Source organism: Balaenoptera musculus, chromosome 12, assembly GCF_009873245.2.
Source record: "Balaenoptera musculus isolate JJ_BM4_2016_0621 chromosome 12, mBalMus1.pri.v3, whole genome shotgun sequence".
Classification (NCBI taxonomy): Eukaryota; Metazoa; Chordata; class Mammalia; order Artiodactyla; family Balaenopteridae; genus Balaenoptera; species Balaenoptera musculus.
This window is the reverse complement of record NC_045796.1, coordinates 15,176,405-15,201,723: the sequence shown is the minus strand read 5'-3', so window position 1 is coordinate 15,201,723 and position 25,319 is coordinate 15,176,405. Positions and strand designations below refer to the sequence as shown.

Genomic DNA, 25,319 nt, shown 5'->3' with positions numbered 1-25,319 from the left:
TCCTGTAAAGAGACACATGATGAAGTAGTTCTTCTGACAGTCTGCGGAAAGTTCACTGTCCCCTTGGGATAGAAAAATATTAACACTGATTGCATGATTAATCCTTCCAAATTTTTCCTAAAATATTGAACTATTTTAAACTTGCAACTTTACAACTGAAGAATTGCTTCAGTAAGGCCATGGAGGATGGCGTTATGTACAACGAATCTCTTTGATTACTTGAGGAAATATAGATTGCAATTGAATGAAAATATGTTGAATTTAAAGTGAGATAAAAATCATGTGAGTTTCGAAAGTATATATTTATCATGGATGTTTTTCAGAACCTTCTACTTATGCAGCTAAAATATTTTAAAAAGCACTTTAAGTTTTTGATAAGGATTTTACTTTTTTTATTAAAAAGAGCAGTCTGTGATTGACTTTAATGCTGAAACCAAAGGTCCTTGAATTGGTTATTTTTTATAAAGTGAGCTCTCAGTGGTTTCTAAGCTTAGCTTATCATAAAGTTATAAAATGGATCACATTTATTTTAGGTATAAAATATGCTGGAAACAATTATATGTATTGGGAAAAGAAAACAGACTTTAAAAATAAATGATATGAAAATTTATGAAGATCTTTGGAAGTGACAGTGATAGATTGTTTTACAACTAGCTGTGTTGTCCTACTAGAAGAAATAAGGGATGGGGATTTGTTTTAGGATGAATTGGTAAAACAATAATCATTGCTAAAGAAGGACTAATTATTAGAGAGATCAAATAGAAATCAGCAAAGCAACTGAAACAAGTCTAAGAAAGGGCTGAGAATGGTTATAAAGTCCTTTAAATGCAGTCACTTAAAGGATAGAAGTAGGTTTTGGTGATCTGTCTTTTACCAACGAATCTTGTGTTGGATGACTAAAGTAGTTCGCAGCGTTTGGCAATATTTCATTCAGGTTAGGAAAATATTTAAATCAAACATTCTTTGAAAACAATCTTTAGACAAATAAAATGTTATAGGAGTGCTTTCCAGACAGGTTTCTAAATACATTGAAAACCCCCAAAGTTTCCTATTACAGATTTTTCCTATGAGAAACTTGTATATTTGCAAGACAAACAAGCAAACAAACAAAAGGAAGAAACCGGAGAAATAAACTTACGAAACCACAAGAAAGCTCCAGAATAAAAGCCCAAGTGCCAGAGAGATGTAGATCTTCATCGCTTCCCAGAGCTACTGATGAGGCATTTTTTTATCTTGTCTCAGATATCATGTTTATTGAATGTATATCTCAGCGTGCCAGCTTTGTAAACATATTTCAGGATAAAATTTAACATTATAGCAGAATGAGCCAGAAATTCTGGTTTAAGCTGGGTGTGCCCAGGGCTTCCCGTTCCCAAACTACAAAATATTTGTTTGCCTTCTCCTATCATCACCTCAGATTAAATTTGTCCCAAACTGAACTCTCTCTCCTTTTCCCTCCTCTGTTTTATGTCCTCACTGCTTTTCAGGCCTCACTATGCTTTCAGCCTGGCTGGTAAACTCAGACTCCAGTGGATTCCACCTCCGAATCTTCCCCCTCCTCACCGTTACCACTCCCAGCCGGCCAGTCTCCCCTCTCACCTGGCTCCTCCTGCAGGCCTCCTTGCCTTCCCTCTCTCTCCTCCGCTGTATCCCACCTACTCTTGCCCTGTTATCTTCCTTTGGTTGCAGCCTTCATATTGTTGCTGTTTAAAAACTTGGCCTAAATTACTATATATAAAATAGATAAGCACCAAGGTCCTACTGTAGAGCACAGGGAACTATACCTTATAATAAACTGTAATGGAAAAGAATCTGAAAAAGAATATACACGTATAACCGAATCACTTCGCTGTACACCTGAAACTAACACAACATTGTTAATCAACTACGGCTAAAAACTTGGGCAGCTGAAGGGTTCCTATACACTAGCCTGGTATCTAATAAGGAACCTCCCTCTTCTATAAAGAAGCAGGTGTATGAGGTGGACGAGGCCACGCAGCTGGCAGCTTCCTGACTCTGTTGTCATTATAAAGAAAAAATAGAAGTCTGTACCGAGATATTACAAATCATAATATATTGCCCACACATGCAGTTTTGTGAGTAATCTGGGCTGGAACGCGCTTTGTGCATTTTTACTAACTGTGCCCACCCCCACGGCCTTGCTTAAACTATCATCATACTCAGAGTTCCCCCCACTGCCAGCCTGCGTATTCTATCACCATAGTGCCAGCTAGTCCCAAACTGTAGTCCCTTCCAGGGTCCAGCTCAGACGTACATCCAGACGCAGGGTCCTCCTTTCAGTTCTCAAGGGACACATCATCGGGTGCTACCTTGAAGGATCACTTGGCTCATGTCTTGACATCCCAGAAAGTTTGCAGGCGTCCAGGGAGGGGTCAGGCCAGGTACTTTTTCTTTTCCCACTTACTGCAAAGCTATATTGCTTTCATAGAGAAGAATCTGTTTAACACTGATTTAAAATCTTTTATTGTGTGTATTTGTTTTTTTCCAGCTTTATAGAGGTATAACTGACAAAACTGTAAGATATTAAAAGTGTGCATAGTGGTGACTTGATATAAGTTATATTTTGAAAGGATTCCTCCCATCTCTTTAATTAACACATTCATCACCAACACCGATTTTTAAAGACTGTGTAAATTCATATCTTATGGTGTCATGAAGAAGAGTTACAAGCTTGACCACAGTGACCAGAATTAGACTTTATGAAACTGAATTCTGCAACAATTGGACGTGGAGTTAATGGAGAAGGGACTTTTTCAGACAGTTTCTCTTCCAGGTGCCTTGAGGTTTCAATCAGCTTTTGTGTTTCCTCGGGCAGTGTCGTTTCATTGAAAATTTGACAAGTGGGACTTCCCTGGTGTCTCAGTGGTTAAGAATTCGCCTGCCAATGTAGGGGACATGGGTTCAACCCCTGGTCTGGGAGGATCCCACATGCCGCGGAGCAACTAAGCTTGTGTGCCACAACTACTGAGCCTGCGCTCTAGAGCCCAAGAGCCACAACTACTGAGCCCATGTGCTACAACTACTGAAACCCGCGCGCCTAGAGCCCGTGCTCCGCAGCAAGAGCAGCCACCGCAATGAGAAGCCCGCGCATGGCAACAAAGAGTAGCCCCTGCTCACCGCAACTAGAGAAAGCCCGCACGCAGCAACGAAGACCCAGTGCAGCCAAAAATAAATAAAATTAAAAAAAAAAATTTGACAAGTGTGTAGTGATTCTACTGCAAGGAAAAACTGCAAGTTGAAAGCATGTTTACTACAAACTATACTATTAATAGGAGATTTCTGAAAGCTTTCATTTGCATTAAGGACTTTTTTCTTTTTTTAATGTTGCTTCAAGTGAAAGCTGGAGGTGATTCTGGACTGGATACGTGGCAATGTTACTGTAAAATCAAAAGCCATCAGGACTTCCCTGGTGGCGCAGTGGTTAAGACTCTGCGCTCCCAGTGCAGGGGGCCTGGGTTCCATCACTGGTCAAGGAACAAGATCCCACATGCATGCCGCAACTGAGTTCGCATGCCACAACTAACGAGCCTGCCTGCCGGCCGCAACTAAGACCCGGCGCAAACAAATAAACAAATAAAATAAATATATAAAAAAGATCAAAAGCCATCCTCAAGGCCAAGAAGTCCTCAGAGTAGGATGGTTGGATGGAATCTAAGAAAAGCTGCCACATCTGTGATTTCATTTAATTTTAGAACAGCACACAGGGAGGTCCATCAGGGGCCTTGAAGTGAGGTGAATGTGGGTTCCAGTTTGAGGTTCTGCTACAAATTGTGGGACCTTAGGCACGTTACTCACCTTCTCTGTGCTTTTAGTCTTATGGTCTGGGGTCTGATCATCGTTCTGCCACTGACCAGCTGTATACTCTTGGACAATTTATTTCATTTCCCTGTGATTGCTTCCTCACCTTAAAAATGGATTATTCTTATATCCACTTCATAATCTTGTTTTAAGTAATGAAATCTTAGTTGGAAAGCACTTAGAACAGCTCTTGAAAGAACACATGTAAGTGTTTTATAACTAGAAGCTATGGCTGTTCTAACACTAGTATTACTAATATTTATATTTCCCTGCAGGGTTGTTGAGAAGGTTGAATGAGAGAACGCTACATGATTTGCGGATCCCAGTACAAAAGGCAAATGTAGGACCCTTTGTTCAAAAATCACTAAGAATTTCAAGAGTGGGACAGCAGGGAGTTAAACCAAGTGTGAGTCCCTTCTGAGCGCAGGGCCTGTGCCACTGCACGGATTGCACACCCAGCAAGCGGCCGGGCGCTGGAAGACGCACAAACCTTGGCACACAGTGGGCGCTAAATAAATGCTCATTCACCTTCGTGACAGCGCACGCCGCCAGTCCTGTCAACACTGACCCCTCGCTATCACTTGTCCCTGACTTGAGGACAAGACCCGGAACTGCGCTCGCGATGGAGTCCCGCGGTGAAGACCAGCCTCCAGCCCCGCTGTCTCCAGTCGCTCCGGCGGGTGTCTGAGCCTCGCCCTGGCCGGATGGGGCCGCTCGGCCGCTGCGCCGCGCACCGGGGGGGACACCCTCGGGAGGATCGGGGTCTGTCCGGCGCCCCCGGTCGCGTCTCGGAGGCCCGGACGGCTCGCTGCCAGGCCGGGATCCCGGGTCGCCCGGGCGCAGCGTGCGTCCGGGCCTCGCCGCCGTGTTTACCGGTTGCCCGAGGAGACGCACCGCGCGCACCGCCGGCTCCCGCGCCCGCCTGGCTCCCCGCCGCCCGCGGGTCCGAGCGCGCAGCGGGGCCCCGGCCGCCATGAGCTGCTCCGGCCGCCGGCGCCCGCAGCCCACCCGCCGCGCCGCCTTCGGCGTCACGTCGCCAGCTCCCGAGGTACCGTCGCAGCCCGCGGCCGCGCGCGTGGGTGGCACCGGCGGCCCGTCTCCACCTGGGAGGGCGCGGGGGATACTCGGCCCCGGCTGCGCGGCCCGGGCTGCGCGGCCCGGGCTGTGCTGGGCGCTCCTCGCCGGCAAACTTGCCTCTCGATGGCGTGGGGAGATCGTAGTCGGAACGGGGCTGGGATTGCCAGCGGCCGGTTAATTTTAGGAAGTTAGGGGCAAGTCGTGAGTTTGTGAAATGCTGTTGAATTTTGAGGTTGTACCAGTTTGCTTCTCTTGGCCATTTAAACGGGTGAAGTTCTAAAAACGGTGTGTCTGGCTCCTGTAGACCCTCCCCGCCCCCCGAGCAAAGCATTCTTGCGTTTTAACTTAGACTACTTAGCTACTAAGACGTGATTCAGAGCAGTTTCTTAAAATTCTGAGGTGGTAGGATTAATGCCAGTCTTGGGCAAAGTCGCTGGCCTCCTCGTTGCCAATCACTCCAGAAACAGTAATTCGGTTGTCGTTGGCTCCATTTACTCATTTACTCCCAGGAGGTACTTAGGCACTGGGGACTTTCAGGCTCAGCCTGGGTTAAGTGTCCGCTTCTGGACCTGGCACCAGGGGCCCACCAGGCATAGAGTGTGTCAGGGGTGCTTGCCAGAGACACGGGGGAACTGTGTTCAGCGGAACTGCTAACCCCAGAGATGTCCTCAGCCCAGCCGTACTGACCACAAAAATCCCTGGGGCACACTCTTCAACTCAAAACATGGGGTGCATTCTCCAACATGCTGTAGGAGTTGTAATATTCAGCAGCTTTGATTGTTGCCTTACATCTGACCCAATAGTGCCTTAATTACATTTAGATTTTTCTGATTCCTGGTATATTTTTGGAAAACTAGTACGGTCTGGTACAAATAAAATTAATTTTTCTTCCACTGGACATTTGCATATTTTATCCCAATTTGGTATCCTCTATGAATTAAGAATATTAGCCCATGCATGAATATGTAGAATTTTTATATTATTTATATTTGTTTGGGGAACAAACTGAAAGTAAATTACAAACTTCATGGCCCTTCATCCCTAAATACTCTAGTGTGTTATCTCCTAAGAACAAGGGCATTCTCTAACCAAAATACAATGATCAAATTCAGGGTGTTTAGCATTGTTGTAATAGTATTTTCTAATGTACACTATCTGCTAAAATTTTGCCAATTGTCCTAATAATGCCATTTACTGCAATTTTTTTTTTTTTCATTTCAGGATCACACATTATATTTACTTGTGTGTCTTTAGTCTCTGTAAACCTGGAACAGTTCCTCAGCATTTCTCTGTCTTCAATAATACTGATATTTTTACAGAGTCTAGGTCATTTGTTCTGCAGAATAGGTTTATCTGATTGTTTTTCATGATAAGATTTTTGGTAGGCATACTATATAAGTGGTGTGTCTCAGTGGGTCACAGCAAGAGTTGCATGATGTCAGTTTGTCCCACTATTGGTGATATTCCTAACCAGTGGTATGTGCCAGAGTTTTCTACTGTAAAGGTGGAAAAATAAGTAAGTTTTAGTAATAAATAAATGATCATTTTGAGTAATCTTATTGAGATTAAAAAAAAAATAAGTTTATTTATTTTATTTTTTTGGCTGCATTGGGTCTTCGTTGCTGTGCGCGGGCTTTCTCTAGTTGCGGTGAGCGGGGACTACTCTTCGCTGCTGTGCGTGGGCTTCTCATTGCAGTGGCTTCTCTTGTTGCGGAACATGGGCTCTAGGTGCGTGAGCTTCAGTAGTTGTGGCACGTGGTCTCAGTAGTTGTGGCTTGTGGGCTCTAGAGCGCAGGCTCAGTAGTTGTGGCGCATGGGCTTAGTTGCTTCACGGCATGTGGAATCTTCCCGGGCCAGGGCTCGAACCCGTGTCCCCTGCACTGGCAGGCGGATTCTTAACCACTGCGCCACCAGGGAAGCCCCCATGTTGAGATTTTTAGGATAAATTTTACTACCTACATAAAGGAAAATATCCACCAAGCCCAAGATTTTAATTGACCTGAAATACCTAAATTTTATTGAGACTAAAAGTAGAAGCTAAAGGCCAGCATTTATTATAATTGTTTTTTCAGTTTCCAAAATACTTCATCTGAGACAATCTTATAACTCAGATAGGCAAGGCAGAAATTTCCCATTATACAGATTATATAGCTTGCTCAATTAGCAAATAATGGATCTGGAACTTAAATATCTTTCTTTTGAAAGTTTAGTACTTTTCCTACCACACCATTATGACACTGAAAAACTGATTAAAATACAAAGCAGCGATAATATGCAATTGTATGAGGAAGTAGAATACTGCAGGGACCGGAGGTATTAGCTTTGAGTTCAAGCAGTCCTGAGTATACCACTTATCTGTGACACCTTGGGCAAAAAAATTACTTAATGTCTCAGAACTTCAGTTTCTTCATCTGAAACATGGGATCATAATGCTTATGACATAGTGTGGTTTGGGGATTCACAGTTCATATATGTAAAGCTCCCAACAGAGTGACAGAGTAAATGCTTCTTAATACTCGCTCTTCTTATTCTTTTTTCTTTTTTTTTAATTGAAGTAGAGTTGATTTACAATGTTGTGTTAGTTTCAGGTGTACAGCAAAGTGATTCAGTTATTTATATATATATAATGTATAATTTTTCAGATTCTTTTCCATTATGGCTTATTACAGGATATTGAGTAGAGTTCCCTGTGCTCCACAGTAGGTCCTTGTTGTTGTTTATCTATTTTATCTATTAGCTATTATTAGTCTTTATAACTTGTGAGATTGCCTTACATCAACACCACTGCCACCATCCCTGACACCTCCATCCTTACCTCAGGACCACATCAGCAGTCAGTTACTGAGGATCTGTGTGAGGAACTGAGGATACAGAAATGAAACTGACACAGTCCCTGGTGTCAATGAAAAATCAAGAGTCTACAAGAACCCATAACAAGACTGTGTCATTTGTAGTATCATCCCTGCACCAAATCTAATGTTGCATTTTTCTCAAGTTGGATTCACCCCTTATCATCAGCAGAGCCTTACTAGGCTAGGAAAAGTGACAAATACTAAGAGCAATATTGTGTGAATTGAAGTGTCACAGCTCAAGCGTGGAAGACGGAAACATGCTTTGGGGAAATTTACAGATGTTACTTTGAGCAGAACAGTGTAACTTTGCCATGCATCTGAAATAAGGTATGGAAGCTGGAAAATGTCACCAAATTATATCATCAGTCAGGAAAAAGCTCTAGCATTCATTTGGTGAAAAGTGCTTGGATTTGGACTCAGAGGCCACAAACATATGGAGCTACTTTGCTGTGTCAGTGTTTTCATGTATTTGGAAGACCTGAACCAAAGTTATGGCTCCAGTATATACCATTGTTGGGGATTTGAGCAAGTTTCATTCCTCTCTGTAAAACAAGGGTTAATTAGAATTGCTGTCTGATGGGGTTGTTTTGAGAAGCGAGTGTAAATCAACAGCTATAGTTCCTTAAAGTAAAGGACTTAGAGCTGGTCATGTATAATTATGAAGGAAGTAAAGTCACTTTTCCTTTATTTCCCCACCATTTCAAACTTTTAAAAAATTGTGGTAAAATACATATAAAATTTACCATCTTAATATTTAAGTGTACAGTTCAGTGGCCTTAAGTACAGTCACATTATTGTGCAGCTGTCGCCACCATCTATCTCTGAAACTCTTTTCATTTTGGAAAACTGATATTCTGTACCCACTAAGCAATAACTCCCCATTCCCTCGTCACCCCGGCTCCTGGCAACCGCCATTCTATTTTCTGTGTCTGAATTTGACTCCTCTAGTCAGCTCATATAAGTAGAATCATACAGTATTTGTCCTTCTGTGACTGGTTTGCTTTACTTAGCATCATACCCTCAAGGTTCATCCATGTTGCAACACGCGTTAGAATTTCCTCCCTTTTTAAGGCTGAATGGCATTCCATTGTATGTATATACCATGTTTTGTTTATTCATTCATCAGTACAAGGACACTTGGACTGTTTTACTGTTAATAATGCTACTATGATCATGGGTGTACAAATATCTCCTCAAGATCTTGCTTTCAGTTCTTTTGGATATAAGAATTGGAATTGCTGGATTATGTGGTAATTCAATTTTTAATTTTTTGAGGAACTGCCATACTGTTTTAGTGGATACACCATTTTACATTCTCATCAGCATTGCACAAATGTTCCAGTTTCTCCACATCCTTGTCCGCACTTGTATTTTCCCTTCCCTTCCTTCCTTCTTCCCTCCCTGCCTCCCTGCCTCCCTCCCTCCTCTCTCTCTCTCTCTCTCTCCCTCTCTCTCTCTCTCGTAGCCATCCTACTAGGTGTGAGATAGTATCTATTTCCACTTTTTTTTCTTTTTTTTGGCTGCACCGTGTAGCATGCGGGATCTTAGCTTCCCAACTAGGGATCGAACCCGTGTCCCCTGCAGTGGAAGCGAGGAGTCTTAACCACTGGACTGCCAGGGAAGTCCCTATTTTCCACCTTTTTTTTTTTTTTTTTTTTTTTTTTTTATTCACACACACACACACACTGTATTTTATTTTTACAAGACATAAATAGACTGACACCAAGCATTGTACATGGATGACCACAACAAAAGCAACAATGATTGCAATTACCAAACATGAAACACACTCATACTATGTCATAATATTGACATTCAGTCCAGTAATCCTCCACTGTAACAGCTCCTTTACTTTGCAGTGAAAATTGATTTGTATATTCTTTGCCTCTGAGTCCTTGTGGGATTTTTTTTTTTTTTTTTTAAATTCAGACAGAAAGTCACAAAAATTATACTCATCCTCATCAGTTCACTCAGTCCCATGTAATTAATTTTTTTTTCATCTTGATCTTTTGTTAGCACTTTTATGAGTTCATCAGTTTTTCATTAGAGTTCTGAAAATGCTTATTCATTCAGTTCAGCAGTACAGTCAGTTACCAGAAACCTGTACTTGTCAGAGTCTTTTCCATGAATTTCTTGAAGATGAAACCCTTTTATAGGAACATATTTGCAAAATCATCAGAGTTAAAGAACCATTTCCTCTCTCTTCTTTTTTTTTTTTTAATTAATTAATTAATTAATTATATTTTATTTTGGCTGTGTTGGGTCTTCATTTCTGTACGAGGGCTTTCTCTAGTTGCGGCGAGCAGGGGCCACTCTTCATCGCGGTGCATGGGCCTCTCACTGTCGCGGCCTCTCTTGTTGCGGAGCACAGGCTCCAGACGCGCAGGCTCAGTAGTTGTGGCTCATGGGCCTAGTTGCTCCGCGGCATGTGGGATCTTCCCAGACCAGGGCTCGAACCCGTGTCCCCTGCATCGGCAGGCAGATTCTCAACCACTGCGCCACCAGGGAAGCCCCATTTCCTCTCTCTTCTGATTTGCTCTGTTCTTTTTGGTTTTCTCCTTTTAATCCACCTTAAGAAAAGATCTGACTCTAATCACATCTTCCTATGAACTTAAGTCAGAAGCCTCCCTATTCTAGATATAAAGAAAAAAAAAAGAACCCTAAAGCTTCCCAAAGAAGGTAAGAAGGGAGAGAAAAAGAAACAGAAAAAGCTAAGAAAAAAAAAGATGATGAAAAGAAATACAAATGTACCAGTAATTACAAGAAATATAAATGGACTAAATGCTCAGTTAACCAACAAAACTGTCACATTGAATTTTAAAAATCCAGGTATATGCTATTTATGAAAGACACATATAAACAAAAGTATATGGAAAAGTTGAAAGCAAAGTGTATGAAAAGATTTACCAGACACATAATAAGCAAAAGAAAGCTTATTAGGCATAATAATATTATACAGAATAGTTTTAAGGCAAAAAAGCATTACTAGAGGTAAAGAAAGTCACAATAATAACACAAATTATATCACTATCACATAATAATAAAAATTTTTATTCATCAGGAACTTTAGCAATTCTAAATGTGTATGCATCTAATAAAATGGCCTCAAAATATATAAAACAAAAATTGACAGAAGCAAAAATCTATAAGGAGATATAAACAAATCCACAACTACAGTAGAACACTTTTAACATACCTCTGTTAGTATTTGAGAGATACACCAGACAAAAATTTGGTAAGGGAACTATTTAAAAAGCTAAAAATACAAACTTGGTTAAGTCATTATAAAGAAGAAGAAAAGTATATAAAATATTTGGAATATGGCTGTAAAAGTTAACAGGATGACTTTTTCTCCTTGCCCAAGGGAATAAATACCTTTAGACTATGAAACAATCAATTGGACAAATTCCTAGAAAGTGTACTCTATTGGTAAGGATTGAACTAGATAAGTAACTAAATGTTTTCCCTTGTTTCAAATAAAAAAGAGCTTTATACTATCAAAAATAAATCATAACAGTCTGATCATGAGAAAACATAATAATTGGCCAGTACTCTTCAAAAGTGTCAAGGTCATGATTGGCAGAGACTAAGGAGACATGACAGCTAGATGCAATGTGGGAGCCTGAGTTGGCTCCTGGACCATAAAAAGGGCATTATTAGAAAACTGGTGAAATTTGAATGAGATCTGTAGTTTAGTTAATAGTATTGCATCAACGTTAATTTCCTGGTTTTAGTGGACTTCAGTTATGTAATTAACATTAGGGGAAGCTGGGTAAAGGGTATACAGAATCTCTCTTCTAATTTTGCAACTTTTTTCTGGGTCTAAAATTACTTCAGAATAAAAAGCTAAAAAAAAGGAATGATAACCAGTTAATTCATTTGTATATCCAACTTTAGTTTAACTGTAGCACTTAATTTCTCTTGGTATCTAATTATTCTTTGACCACCTGGCTTTAGAATGCAGCATGAGGGAAAGCATTCAAAGAACAGGTAGGAGAAAAGAACTTTTTGAACACCAGAGAGCAAGTTTTTCCTTTCATATTTTGAAAAGGTCGTGTGTATCTTTACTCAATGTTGCCAAATGTAATGGGTAGTGTATTTGAAACAATAGTGAGTGCTTCTTGGTTTGTACTTGAGTTAAGTTGACTCATTACAAAGACTTACTTTTTCTGTGTTCAAGGACAATTAAAAATTTTAATTTAAAAAGGGAGTAACATTTGTTGTGCTAGGAATTATTTATGCTAGGTTATTTACCCAAGGTTTCTTTTTTTCTTTGTTTCGCTTCCAATTTTTTTCCTTTGAAATTGGTGCTTTGGTGACTTTGATCTAAGTCAGAGAAGTTCAAAGCATTGCTGAGGCGGACCAGTAACACTGCACTCTTTCTCTTAGTGATACCAGCGCCACTATTGATTATGGCTTCTATCCCTACATGTTTACATAGTGCTTGAATAAAATATTTTAAATATTGCTAATAAAAGGAAATATGTGAATTTTATTTCTGAGTAACTGAAATAACTTCCTTTTTAAGTTGACTGAATTTACCCTTATGCTGTCCCTCCTGAACCTTCCCTGTTAGCTTTGTACAGAAATGTATTTTTCAGCATTTCCAGCTCATCATCATCTAATCTCAAGGTCAGTGCAAAGGGGAACAATATTAAGAACTGACTATAATTATCACATTTTCCTAAGTCTTTTCTACTTAAGGGTGAATGAAATGGGTAGAGTGGAGAATCAAAAAGGAAGGTCTTGGTGTTGAAATTTTGTGAATATTTGGAGTAAGCAAAAATGAGAACTTGGAAGGAAACCTGAACCAGAAAACTTCTGCTTGGTGAATCATACATTGCACGAGTCACCCATGTGGCGAATGTTCTTTGAGTCTTAGGGCACCAAAGATATGGAAATTCTTTCCTTCAACAGTTAAAAAGTGAGGGCCTAGTCTAAAGCAGGCACTGTTTTAGATAAGGTCCCACTACTCATAAAAGTTATATTTTAGTGGGGGAAATAGATAACAAAAGAAAACAAATAGATAAACAAGGTAATTTCAAAGTGTGTTAAATGCTTCGAAAGGCAATGAAGTGGGATAGCAGGATGGAGGTTGACTGGGGTGGGGATGGGGCTGGGGATGGAGTGGGTCCGGAGGGCTCTCCAAGGAGAAGACATCTGTGCGGAGTTGTTGGTGATGATGGGAGGGAGTGTTCTCAGAAATAACAAGGGCAACTACAGGCCCTTAGGGGCAATGTGTTTAAAAAGAGTACAATTTGTAGCATGTCCCTCAGTTTGGGTATGCCTCATGTTTCCTCATCCTTAGATTCAAGTTAATCACTTTTGGCATTTATGGTGATTCTGTATGAGACACGTTGTTTACTTCTCAGTGCTTCATGTCAGGAGCCATATGCCAGTTTATCCCGTTATTGATGTTCTGAAAGAGAAAGGAAGGCCGAGAACTGGATTAAACAGACTAAAGATACCTGACAGTACATGCCACACATTTATAGTTGCTCTAAGGAACATTATCGAGATAACTGGTGAATAATACGGTATCATAGTTAATTTCTTGAATCTGACAGCTGTATGCAAAGGAATGTCCTTGTTCTTAGGAGATACATGCTGAAGTATTTAGGGGTTAAAGGCTATGATGTCTGCAGAGTACTCACAGATGATTCGGCTATCATGATTGTAATGTACAGAGAGAAAGGAATAAGTCAAATGTGACAAAATGTTCTCACAGCTGATGAATCTAAGCGAAGCATATACTTGATTATTCTTGTAACTTTCCTGTAAGACTGAAATAAAACTTTAAAGAAAGTACGTGCCTGTAATAAATCGGGATACTAAGTAGAAGAGGCTGTTTCTAACTATCGAGCTCACAGTATAGTTAAGTAAATAATAAATGGGGTCATAAATAAAAGTTTGAAAAAAGGAAGAAGGCAAGCATGGCTGGAGTGGGTAGAGCTGCAGGGGGTACTGGCAGAGGAGGGCCAGGTGCATCAGAGAAAAGGAGAGCTGCCTGGGAGAGTGGTGGCCCGGCGGGTGTGAGTCAGGAGAGGTCAAGGAGGGTGTCCTTTGTGTGGCAAGTGCCAGAGGGAGGTCAGGTCAGGTAAGGAGTGAAAGTGTCCCCTGGACTTGGTGCTGGGGGTGGTCTTCCCCCAGGAAGTGAAATGTCAGCTGAGCTCTGGGAGGTGAGTAGGAGTTAGCTAGGCAAAAGATCGGGGCTGGGAGTGCTGGATAAGTTTTCTCCACCGCACACGGTGGGGAATGGGAAGAAGCAAAGTCCATTCGGGCAACTGTGGAAGCCACTGTGGCGGGAGTGTGGTTGGGAGAGACCGTGAGGTGGGAAGAGTAGTGGGAGATGAAGCCGGTGAGGTAGGCAGGGGTCAGGTTATGCAGGACTCCATAGGAGTTTGGATTTTGTCCCGAGGCCAAGGGGAAGTCCCTGGAGAATGTCAAGCCTTGGGAATATTGAACGCTTCTGCATTTTGAAAAGATCACTCTGGCTATAAACGGACCAGAGGCTAGGTGAGTGGTGAGTGTGGGGAGTAAATCTGACGTCAGGGAGACTGTGTGCCGGCTGCTATGGTAACCGGAACTTGGATGGTGGACGAGGTTGAGGGTGAGTCGTTATTTAGGGGTGAGAGTCAACAAGACAGATGCATCGGAACTGGGAGGAGGGAGAGATTGTAAAGCACAGGTTTCCGGCTGGAGGAACTGGGTGGATATTTGGTGTCATTCACCGAGATGGAGGAAGAACAAGTTGGGGGAAAATAGCATGAGCTCAGATTGAGACATGTTGGGTGTGCAGGGTCTGTCTGGTTTCCACGTTATATCCAGAAGGCAGTTAGCTAGGTAGATCCTGAGCCCAAAAGACAGGTTTTGGCTGGGGATCGTCTGATATATGGGGCTCATCACTGTTGAGATGGTTCTTGAAGTTATGAATAAAGGAAGGCCAGAGAAATAAGAGGTTTTCTAGGGAGAGAGAGAGAAGGATTTTTAAATTCACAGTGAAATTTACCATGTGATGGTTGAGGATAAGCAGACCAGGGAAACTGAGAGGAACAAGTGAAGGGAACAAATTCTCCTTTTTACGGGCACCTCATAAGAAAATCGTTTGCTTGTCAACTCAGTCATCTATTGAGCAAACGTCTGTTGGCCTAAAAAGAATATTAGCCAGGGAGTCAAGAACCCTGGATCTTGTTGACTCTGAAATGAGCTGATTTTGTTGTCTTGAGCTCATTCCTCACTTTGTCTAGGTCTGGTTTCTGGATGTTTTAAGGTTAATTTCCACCTTAAATTTTCTAGGAAATATTGGTAAACTAACCATAACTTCCCAAATAATTTGAGGGGGCTTATGAAGAACTATGTATAAGAGAGTAAGTTAGAAGATATGGTGTAAGTCAGCCCCACCATTTGAAAACGTTGCTTAACCCTTCTAGGCCTCAGTGTCCTCTTTGTGAAAGTGGGACTATTAATAGCTGATTTGGGCTTTTTGCTCAAGATTCTGGACTTGAGTACAAGTGTTTATGTCCTCTGCTTCTCTAAACCCCATTAAAAGAGGAGAAAAAGTAGATAATAGAATCATTCTCCAACACTGTTGGGAAAAAGACCAAAATTTTTTAATTTTTTTAACCGTTCTAGAAAATACCAAGGCAGTGGCGTCATGATGGTGAATAAATGGCATAGGAGAAGATAGCAGTGGAGGTGGAATTGTTCTTCCCAGAGACCTCTGGAAGGTTCCATGCTTGGAATTGCCAGTTAGGGATATGGATTAGGAAGTAGGGAGAACTCGGGGTGATTAACTGATGAACAGAACGTGGACTGGCTGCCTTCACCCCCAGTGCCCTTCCACTGCCTACACTTTGGATTTACCTGTTCCCACTCCATGCAATTCAACGTGCAGTCTGTTGTGGATGGAATGTTTGTGTCCTCCACAGGTTTGCATGTTGAAATCCTAACCCCCCATGTGATAGTATTAGGAGGTGGGGCCTTTGGGAGGTAATTAGGTCTAGATGAGGTCATGAAGGTGGGACCCCCATGATGGGATTAATGTCCTTATAAGAAGAGGAAAGACTAGAACTCTTTCTGCCATGTGAGGACGCAGTGAGAAGGTGGCCATCTGCAAGCCAGGAAGAGAGTTCTCAGGAGGATCTGAACTGGCTGCCACCTTGATTTTGGACTTCCCAGCCTCCAGAACTGTGAGGTAATAAATGTGTGGTTGAAGTCACCCATCTGAGGTATTTTGTTACAACAGCGCTATCTGACTAATAGTCAGCCTTTGCTAAAGTTAGTACAACCACTCGTGCTCAGAACTCACACCACAGAGGCCTTTCAAATAAACATAAAGTGTTATTATGATGGAACATAACGGGCATTGTCTTTAATTGCACAACTTTCTTCATATGAAGGTTGCTGATAACATTTATCCCTAAAGGCTGAAGTGTATTAAGCTGTACCTTAGCGAAGTCATTTCTCTAGAGAAATGAACTTTCTGCCACTCTAACTTGTAGAACCTGAAGCAGTGATTAATTAACTTGTTTCTGTTACTTTTTTGCTTATGTATCGGTTTTCTTTATGTATTTAGCTGTGATGGATAGCTCTCTTTGGTGAGTGACTGAAGTTCAGTTACTACATACACAGTGAGTATAAGGTTTAGAGACGATGTAACTTAGGTGGGCAAAAACTTTGTAACATTTTATAACAACTCAACTTAGCTCAGAAGACACTATTTCTTCTCTTTAGAAGAAAAATACCATTTTGTCAATTCAAGGAAAGTTATTCCGGTTGTTTTCCTCTTTCCCTTTCCCCTTAGATGAACTAAGTCTTTGCAGGTGGGAGTGGAGTTGGTTATGAGTTTCTTGGCACTGAAGGTGGGGTGGGGCATTGGGCTGAGCACCATCCTCTGTTCCCTTTGGCCTCGACTTCCCTCGTGGACTTGGACAGCAGTCTCTACTGAGATCCTTAACTTTGCCCTGGCTCTGAAGGTTCAGCCATGCTGTACGCTCTTTATTTCCATCCCAAGTCCCTAAGGTCTGTTGTCTTATCTACGTCTACCTTTTTGCTTTACTTGGGAAAATGGACTTCCTTCCCATTTAGGTCACCACAGAGCCTTGAGTAGAGTTCCCTGTGCTATACAGTAGGTTCTCATTAGTTATCATTTTATATATAGTATCAATAATGTATATAGGTTACCACAGTGCGTTAGGTAGAGTTCCCTGGGCCATACAGTATGTTCCCATCAGTTGTCTATCCAAAAGGGAGGGGATATCTGTATGTGTACGGCTGATTCGTTTTGTTGTGCAGTGGAGGCTAACACAACATTGTAAAGCAACCATACTCCAATAAAAACTAATTTAAAAAATAAATTTAAAAAATAGTGTCTCCATGTCAGGGAAACCAGGGTATGGTTTCCCCTCCTTGCCTGAGGAGTGGGTGCTGGTGGGGGGGCTTCCCGGTGGGCACAACACTCAGTCATCGCCATTCATTCTGTGCCCGGGAGCTTCCTGCCTGTAGGGCTGTAGTGAGAGGCTCCACTCCAGGGCCACATCCTGGGAAGCAAGGGCATTAGCTGGGGTCTTCATTAGCGCCCGCAGCCTGCACCACTCATGTCAGGTGTTAGGTCGCACTAGGGCCAGCAACATCTGAGCACTGGTCGCGTCTCCCTCCGGTTCTCCTTTTCCCATGTGTTGGAGCCACGCTTCCCCTGGATTTATTTAGAATTGACAGTTTGAATTTTGAGAATAGCTGCCAAAAACAATGATTATGGTTTTGTCCATATTGGCTGTTAAATGTTCCTTTCTGATGGTATTTAACTAAGTATTATAAGGCCATTTCTGGTCCCTGGTTTAAAAACCATGCCATTTGGGTAAAGAAGAATGCTTACACTTCTGTTCATAAAGGCAAATGGGCAGGCTGACATTTACTTAAAAGCAAAATCAGAATTTTCAGATTTATTCAAGTTTACAAGGCTAGGTTTGTTCAAGACACAGGTGATACAGTTTTGTTTCACATTATTTTGACCTTGAGACAATTTATTTCTTCTCTAGTCTGGCAGTGATATTTGCATGAAGATCTTTGTAACCTTGTGTAACAGCCTGGTAGCAACCTCAAGATCATATTTTTTAAAAAATACAGGGTATAATGGTTACTTTTTTTTTTTTTTGAAGTATAGTTAAATTACAATGTTGTGTTAGTTTCACGTGTACAGCAAAATAATGGTTACTTCTGTGTGTCAACCTGGCTAGGCTAAGATATATAGCCAAAAACCAACCTATATTTCACTGTTGAAGGTATTTTCTAGGTGAGATTAAGATTTAGATCAGTAGATTTGAGTAAAGCAGATTAGCCTCCATAATGTGGGTGGGCCTCGCCTAGTCTGTTGAAGGCCTGAGAGAAAAGACTGAGGTCCACAAGGAAGAGAGTATTCTGCCTCCAAAGTGTCTTTGGACTCAAACAGCCACAGCAACTCTTCCCTGGGTTTCCAGCCTGCCAGCTCACTGTGCAGATTTCGGACTTGTCAGCCCCTACAATCATGTGAGCCAATTCCTTAAAATAAATCTATCTGTCTGTCTATCTATCTATCTATCTATCTATCTATCTATCTATCTATCATCTATCTATCTATGTGCAGATTTCAGACTTGTCAGCCCCTACAATCATGTGAGCCAATTCCTTAAAATAAATCTATCTGTCTGTCTGTCTATCTATCTATCTATCTATCTATCTATCTATCTATCTATCTATGTGCAGATTTCAGACTTGTCAGCCCCTACAATCATGTGAGCCAATTCCTTAAAATAAATCTATCTGTCTATCTGTCTGTCTATCTATCTATCTGTCTATCTATCTATCTATCTATCTATCTATCTATCTATCTATCTATCTATCATCTATCTATCATCTATCTATCTATGTGCAGATTTCAGACTTGTCAACCCCTACAATCATGTGAGCCAATTCCTTAAAATAAATCTATCTGTCTATCTATCTATCTATCTATCTATCTATCTACATTCTATTGGCTCTGTTTCTCTGGAGAACCCCAATTAATACACAGGGCACTTCGCTGAGTCCTTCCATGCTTGAGGAGGTTGTGAGAACCAATGGGTTTGTAGTCCACCACAAAGGACAGTGCAGCAAGGCCCACAGGTGCTCAGCACACAAACACAAAAGCTAATCATCAACAGCAGAAAACTGGGGAGAGTTTGTCATATCTACTGCCTGATTTTCTTAGAGAGACAGGACCAATCTATCCATCAGTGTCACTGGGGACCACCATATTTTAAGGGACCCATGAGAATGTTTTAATTTCTTTTAAAATCAGGAGAGAGAGAGAAAAAAATAACTTTTAAGTTGAAAAAATATTTTAATATGTAATATTTTGATATGTTCATCTTTATACCAATTAGTTATAAAATATAATTTTTAATATCTTTATGGAGGAAAGAGACCATGAAGGTAAAAGTGCATAGGACCCACAAAATTTATAATGTGGCCCTGTAGGGAGATGAAACTGTGTGTAGAAACATTGTATAGAAAGCATTGTTGAGCAACAGAAGAGATGATACTAAGACAGAGATAATAGAACATATTTTTTCCCAGTTTTATTGATATGATTGACATACAGCACTGTGTAAGTTTAGGGTTTACAGCATAATGACTTGACTTAAATATATTGTGAAGTAATTACCACAATAAATTTAGTTAACTTAAATTTAATACCCATCATCTCATATAGATACAAAAAAAGAAAATGTTTTTTTCCTTGTGATGAGAACTTTCAAATATATTTAGGACTTTCAAATATATCGTACAACAGTGTTAACTATAGTCATTATGTTGTACATTACACCCCCAGCATTTATTTATCTTATAACTGGAAGTTTGTACCTTTTGACTATCTTCTTCCAATCCCCCCACCCCTGACAGCCCCCCACCTCTGGTAACTGTAAATCTGATCTTTTTTTTAAATGAGTTTTTTGCTTGTTTTAGATTCCACGTATGAGATCATACAGTATTTGTCTTTCTCTGTCTGACTTATCTCACTGAGCATAATGCCCTCCATAAGTTCTATCCATGTTGTTGCAAATGGCAGGATTTTCTTCTTTTTTATGGTTGAGTAGTATTCCATTATTTAGATATAGATAATATAAATATGTCACATTTTCTTCCCTATCCATTCGTCCATTGGTGGACTTTTAGGTTGTTTCCATGTCTTGTGAATTGTGAATAATGCTGCAGAAAATTTTATCTTAAAATTGCTTGCTCCTTCTCCTAAAGGTTGACATAAAATGATGAGTATTGAAATGAAGTCCAACAAGACTTACATCTCCCTATGACAATTTTATTGCATTAGAGAATTGCTCTTTTGGAAGATGGGTTAAGCTATATTTCAAGTTCATTCTAAGGGAAATATTCCTGAGGAGCCACTTTGAATAGACAACTTATTAAAGTTTCAAGCACACCACTCAGCATAGGAAGTAAAATATTATACCTTGGAAAAATTTTTACTTTAAGATAATTTATAAAGTGTTTGATAATAGGTGGAGTGAAAAAAATCCCACTTGGGAAGAGTTCTAGAATCATTAATATGTGAAAAGATATATACAGGATTCCAATGAATAAAATGTCCCATCTAGTTGTCAACAGAGATTTTTGTTTCCACCGTTCCACTCACAGAAGCTATTCCATATGTGACAGTGTTCCCAAATCTGCATTCATTATTAGCCTTGACAGCTACACCTGATACCTCCCATGGAGATATATCCAATATAAACACTGAGAAATTGCTAGTCACTTAAAATAGGACCTGAAATTAATTAACTTGCCTGTGACTTTCTTAACTAAGAAGTTATCTTGGTAACAGATAACTTGGTAACAGATTAAAAAAAATTCAAAGGACTTTATATTAAGTGAAAATATAAGCTTCTAAATTGACTAGACCCGACCTGTACAACATTCAGGAACTTGTAGAAAGCAGAAGGAATCTATTTATTTATTTGTTAATCAATTATTTGTTTATTTATTTTGGCTGTGCTGGGTTTTGGTTGCGGCACACGGGATCCTCCAGTTGCGGCATGTGAACTCTTAGTTGCGGCAATGCATGCGGGATCTAGTTCCCTGACCAGGGATCGAACCTGGGCCCCCTGCATTGGGAGCGTGGAGTCTTACCCACTGGACCACCAGGGAAGTCCCAAGAATCTTTTTTTAAAATTAATTTTTATTGGAGTATAGTTGATTTACACTGTTGTGTTAGTTTCTGCTGTACAGCAAAGTGAATCACTTATACTTATACGTACATCCACTCTTTTTAAGATTCTTTTCCCAAATAGGTCATTACAGAGTATTGAGTAGGGTTCCCTGTGCCATACAGTAGGTTCTTATTAGTTATCTATTTTCTATATAGTAGTGTGTATATGTCAATCTCAATCCCCCAATTTATCCCTTCCCCCAGGAATCTTCCAAAAAGTGGTTGGAAAGAGATTTATGAATTTATTACAGTTAAATTTTGTGAAGTTAAAATTAGTTATGGAAATGCACCTCATTACTACAGCATTACTAATGCACCTCATTACTACGACACCGACTTGCCTTGCAGACAGCAGTATTGAATGAAGTTCAGAAAAGAATTCAATTTAGGGAGAAATGATTGCATATCTATATATGATGATAACATAGTGATTAACAATATGGGCTTTGGAGTCAGATAGGCTTTGGTTTGAATTCTGGCTGTGCCATTTCACTCACTCCTTCATTCACTCTGTGATCTTTACTGATACCCAGTCACTGGGGACACAGTGGTGAACAGAACAGGCATTTTCCTGCCTCTGTGGACCTCATAGTCTAGTGGTGGACATAGATATTAAGTAAATAATCATACAAATAAATAATAGTTAATTTGGTGGTAACACGAAGGGTAAGTATTAGGTGACATGAGAGTGAATAACACAGGAAACTAACTTAGATTGAGGCTCAGGGAACATTGATTTAAAGACTGAAAACAGGTCACAGTGGCTAGGTAGAGTGAGCCAGAGTAAGAGGTTAGAGTTGAGGGTAGAAAGGAGAGGAGAGGGAAGGAGACGGGGGAAGGAGGAAAGGGAAGGGGGGAGGAGGGGAGGGGAAGAGGGGAGCCAGAAAACACAGCTGTGGGATTCAGATCAAATGCCTTATCATCTTTAAACCTAAATTTCTTTTTTATGCAATGTGGATAGTTGTAACAGCTTCACATGGTTGCACTTGGGATTAAATGACATTGTATTTGAATCATGCTTAATACAGAGCTAGCATGATTACTATTTACTACCTGGTGTCTATAAATAATAACGCCCATGGAGTTTACATTCTGGTGAGGTAATCATAACCACCTCAAGAATGGAAATAAGTAAAGAGAGGCTAATAGCTGTTTGAAGAGCTTCCACATTTATGCTCATTTTAGAAATGATTTTTTAAATTACAGTCACAACTGAAGAAAAAAGTCAAGACAAAACATCTTAATGTTTTCTGATTAACTAGTGAATGTAAGTGACGTATCAGCAAGGTTACAAACTAAAGATACTGAGAGTGTGGATTAATGTAATTTCCCCTCATGTCCATGTAGCATGTAAAACCTTGAGATTAAGAATAGCTGTTACACAGAGAGTGACAATAAGCTTCTAAAGACAGGATGAGTTAAAAAAACAATTGCAATTTTATTAGCCAAGATATTTTCATAACAAGATACAGAAAAATTACAAATTAGATAGGAAGAGACCTTCACCCTAACAAGGATTGAGTTATAATTTTGGTTCCTTCAAGGTAAGTATTTTTTCAGTCTTTTAAACTTTTGTTCTTATCTAGCAAGATGTGGATGAATAAATAATTCATGGCCTTTCCTCCCCAATGCATCTTGGTCAACTGTCTCCTCTCCCTCCCATCTTCTTCTGAAGCTCATATCTCTGTTCTAGGTTGATCTCTCGCCAGGGCTAATTTTAAAAATATGAGGCTTGTTACTTTCTATTTTTACAAGAGGTGAGTGAAACTACATCTATACTTGTTCCAACAGGACCACTGTTTAGCAGTAGTAAAGTGTTACTGAAATTAAATAAATAAGTTCAGCCAGGTATTTTTATCTTTGATATGCTAATCCTAGAGATGTGAACGAGGGGGAAGAAGCCTTTCTATTCTGTTTGTCCATCTGTCCATCCATCCATCCATCCATTATCCATCCATTCACTCATTTACTCATCAAACAGCAAATGTATATCCACTCAGCAGACATTTATAGAGGTGTCCATCATGTGCTAGGAAATATGCTTGGTGCTAGGGATACAAATATAACTGATTTCTAGATTCTTCCCTCAAACCCACATCCTTGCAGCTGAATCATTTATTCATTTATTACTATTCAACATGTCTTTCATTAGTGTACCAGGCAGTGTAGACACCTGGAGATACAGTGCTAAAAAACAGGCACAGGGCCTGCCCTCATGGAGCTTATGTCCTAGTGGTAGACATAAAAACTAGTGTAGAAGATAAGGGCTGTGCTCCTCAGAGTGGGCTTGTGTCTACAGGAGGTGTGCAAAATGATTTATGAGAGGTTCAGGAAGAAAATATTTGCATTATTATTTTAATCTCATCTTAATTTGTATTTTTGTGTATAGTTGGTAATATGCCTAATATGACAGTAGTATATTTTTACATAAATAAATATTCAAATTTATTCTACAAATTGATACTGATAGGTTGCATAAGCAAAAACATTTGTAGACCCCCAGGTCAAAGCATGGATTTAGGTCAGGTAGGCTGTGGGTTTGTTGTCAGGTTATTTATTTTTTTTTTAATTAATTAATTTATTTTATTTATTTATTTTTGGCTGCGTTGTGTCTTCCTTGCTGCATGCGTGCTTTCTCCAATTGCAGTGAACGGGGGCTACTCTTTGTTGCGGTGCGTGGGCTTCTCATTGCGGTGGCTTCTCTTGTTGCGGACAATGGGCTCTAGGCGCGTGGGCTTCAGTAGTTGTGGCTTGCTGGCTCAGTAGTTGTGGCTCACAGGCTCTAGAGCTCAGGCTCAGTAGTTGTGGCGCACGGGCTTCATTGCTCCGCGGCATGTGGGAACTTCCCGGACCAGGGCTTGAACCCTTGTCCCCTGCATTGGCAGGCGGATTCTTAACCACTGCGCCACCAGGGAAGCCCTGTTGTCAGGTTCTGTCACTCACTATCTGTTGGGCAAGCCTGGGAGAGGAGGAGAATTCTCTTCTGTAAGAATTATAAGGATTGAATGTAATCGTGTTAGTACAGTGCTTATGTTGTGCTTATGTAGCTCAAATCCTCAAAAAATGATAACTCATGTTACCATGTTATTATTCATTTGATAAATATTAAAATGCAGACATATTTAAAGTGATAGAGAAATATTGGGAAGGGATTGAGTAAGCAGTGACCCTTAGTGTCATGAAACTATTATAAAAAATTATCGGTAGGAATGTAAATTAGTGCTACTTATGTGTTGATATATGTACGAAAATCCTTAAAATTTTTATTTACTTTGACCTGGCTGTTTCCCTTCCAGGAATTTATCTTAAGGAGACAATCAGAAATTCTAACAGATGTGTAATAGTGACAGACAGGAAAAAGAACTAAATGTCTATCAATAGAATAGTGAGATTAAATTACAGCTTTATGTTGGAATGTTGTGCATCTCTTAACGTTTTAAAAGAATACTTGGGAAAATATTAATATTTAGCGAAGAAGATAGGATATCAAATTATTGTTATAGTGTAACCCCCATGGTGTTTTTAAAAAAGCACACAATATATATGTGTAAGAAAAGTACTATAAAGAAATGCATGAAAATATATCAGTATTGTCTCTGGTAAGAATGTGGGTGACATTTATCTTTTTTCATTGATTAGACAATCAGAGAATTATTAACCAAAATAAATAAAACAAGCTGAGGATGAGTGGTAAATTGGGTAAAGAATCTAAAAAAAATGGTACAGATGAACCTATCTACAAAACAGAAGTAGAGTCACAGAAGTAGAAAACAAACTTATGGTTACTAAGCGGGTAAGGAGTGGGGAGGGATAAATTGGGAGACCGGGATTGACACATACAAACTAATATATATAAAATATTGATAGATAACTATTAAGAACCTACTGTGTAGCACAGGAAACTCTATTTAATATTCTGTAATGACCTATATGGGAATAGAATCTAAAAAAGAGTGGATATATGTATATGTATAACTGATTCACTTTGCCGTACAACAGAAACTAACACAACATTGTAAATCAACTGTACTCCAATAAACATTAAAAAAAAAAAAAAAGAATTCTGCCTGGGTATCCTAGGAAAATTTCACAGAGAAGCCAATTCTAACTCTTGAATTGAGTCCAGGCGTTTGTCAAGTGGAGGAGGAGCCTGGGAAGGAGGTAGAAGGACCTCAAGCATGGGACAGTTGTGAAAGATACATGGCATGTTTAGACAAATCTCATTTTTTCCATGTGACTGAAGGTTAGGCTAGATATTGACATTGGGACAGAAACACTGATAACAGGCCTTTGGTGATTGAGAGGAGATTTGTACAACTTAAGGAGATTAT

The 25,319-nt window shown here is 40.1% G+C and overlaps 1 protein-coding gene across 1 annotated transcript in view; it reads left to right on the top strand.

Annotated features, from left to right (window-relative positions):
- CCDC170 (coiled-coil domain containing 170) overlaps positions 1 to 25,319 on the top strand; it is a 102,939-nt gene that overhangs the window by 1,510 nt on the left and 76,110 nt on the right. The window contains 1 exon segment of the mRNA XM_036872118.1: positions 4,461 to 4,867. Within this exon segment, the coding sequence (XP_036728013.1) occupies positions 4,461 to 4,867 (407 nt within the window).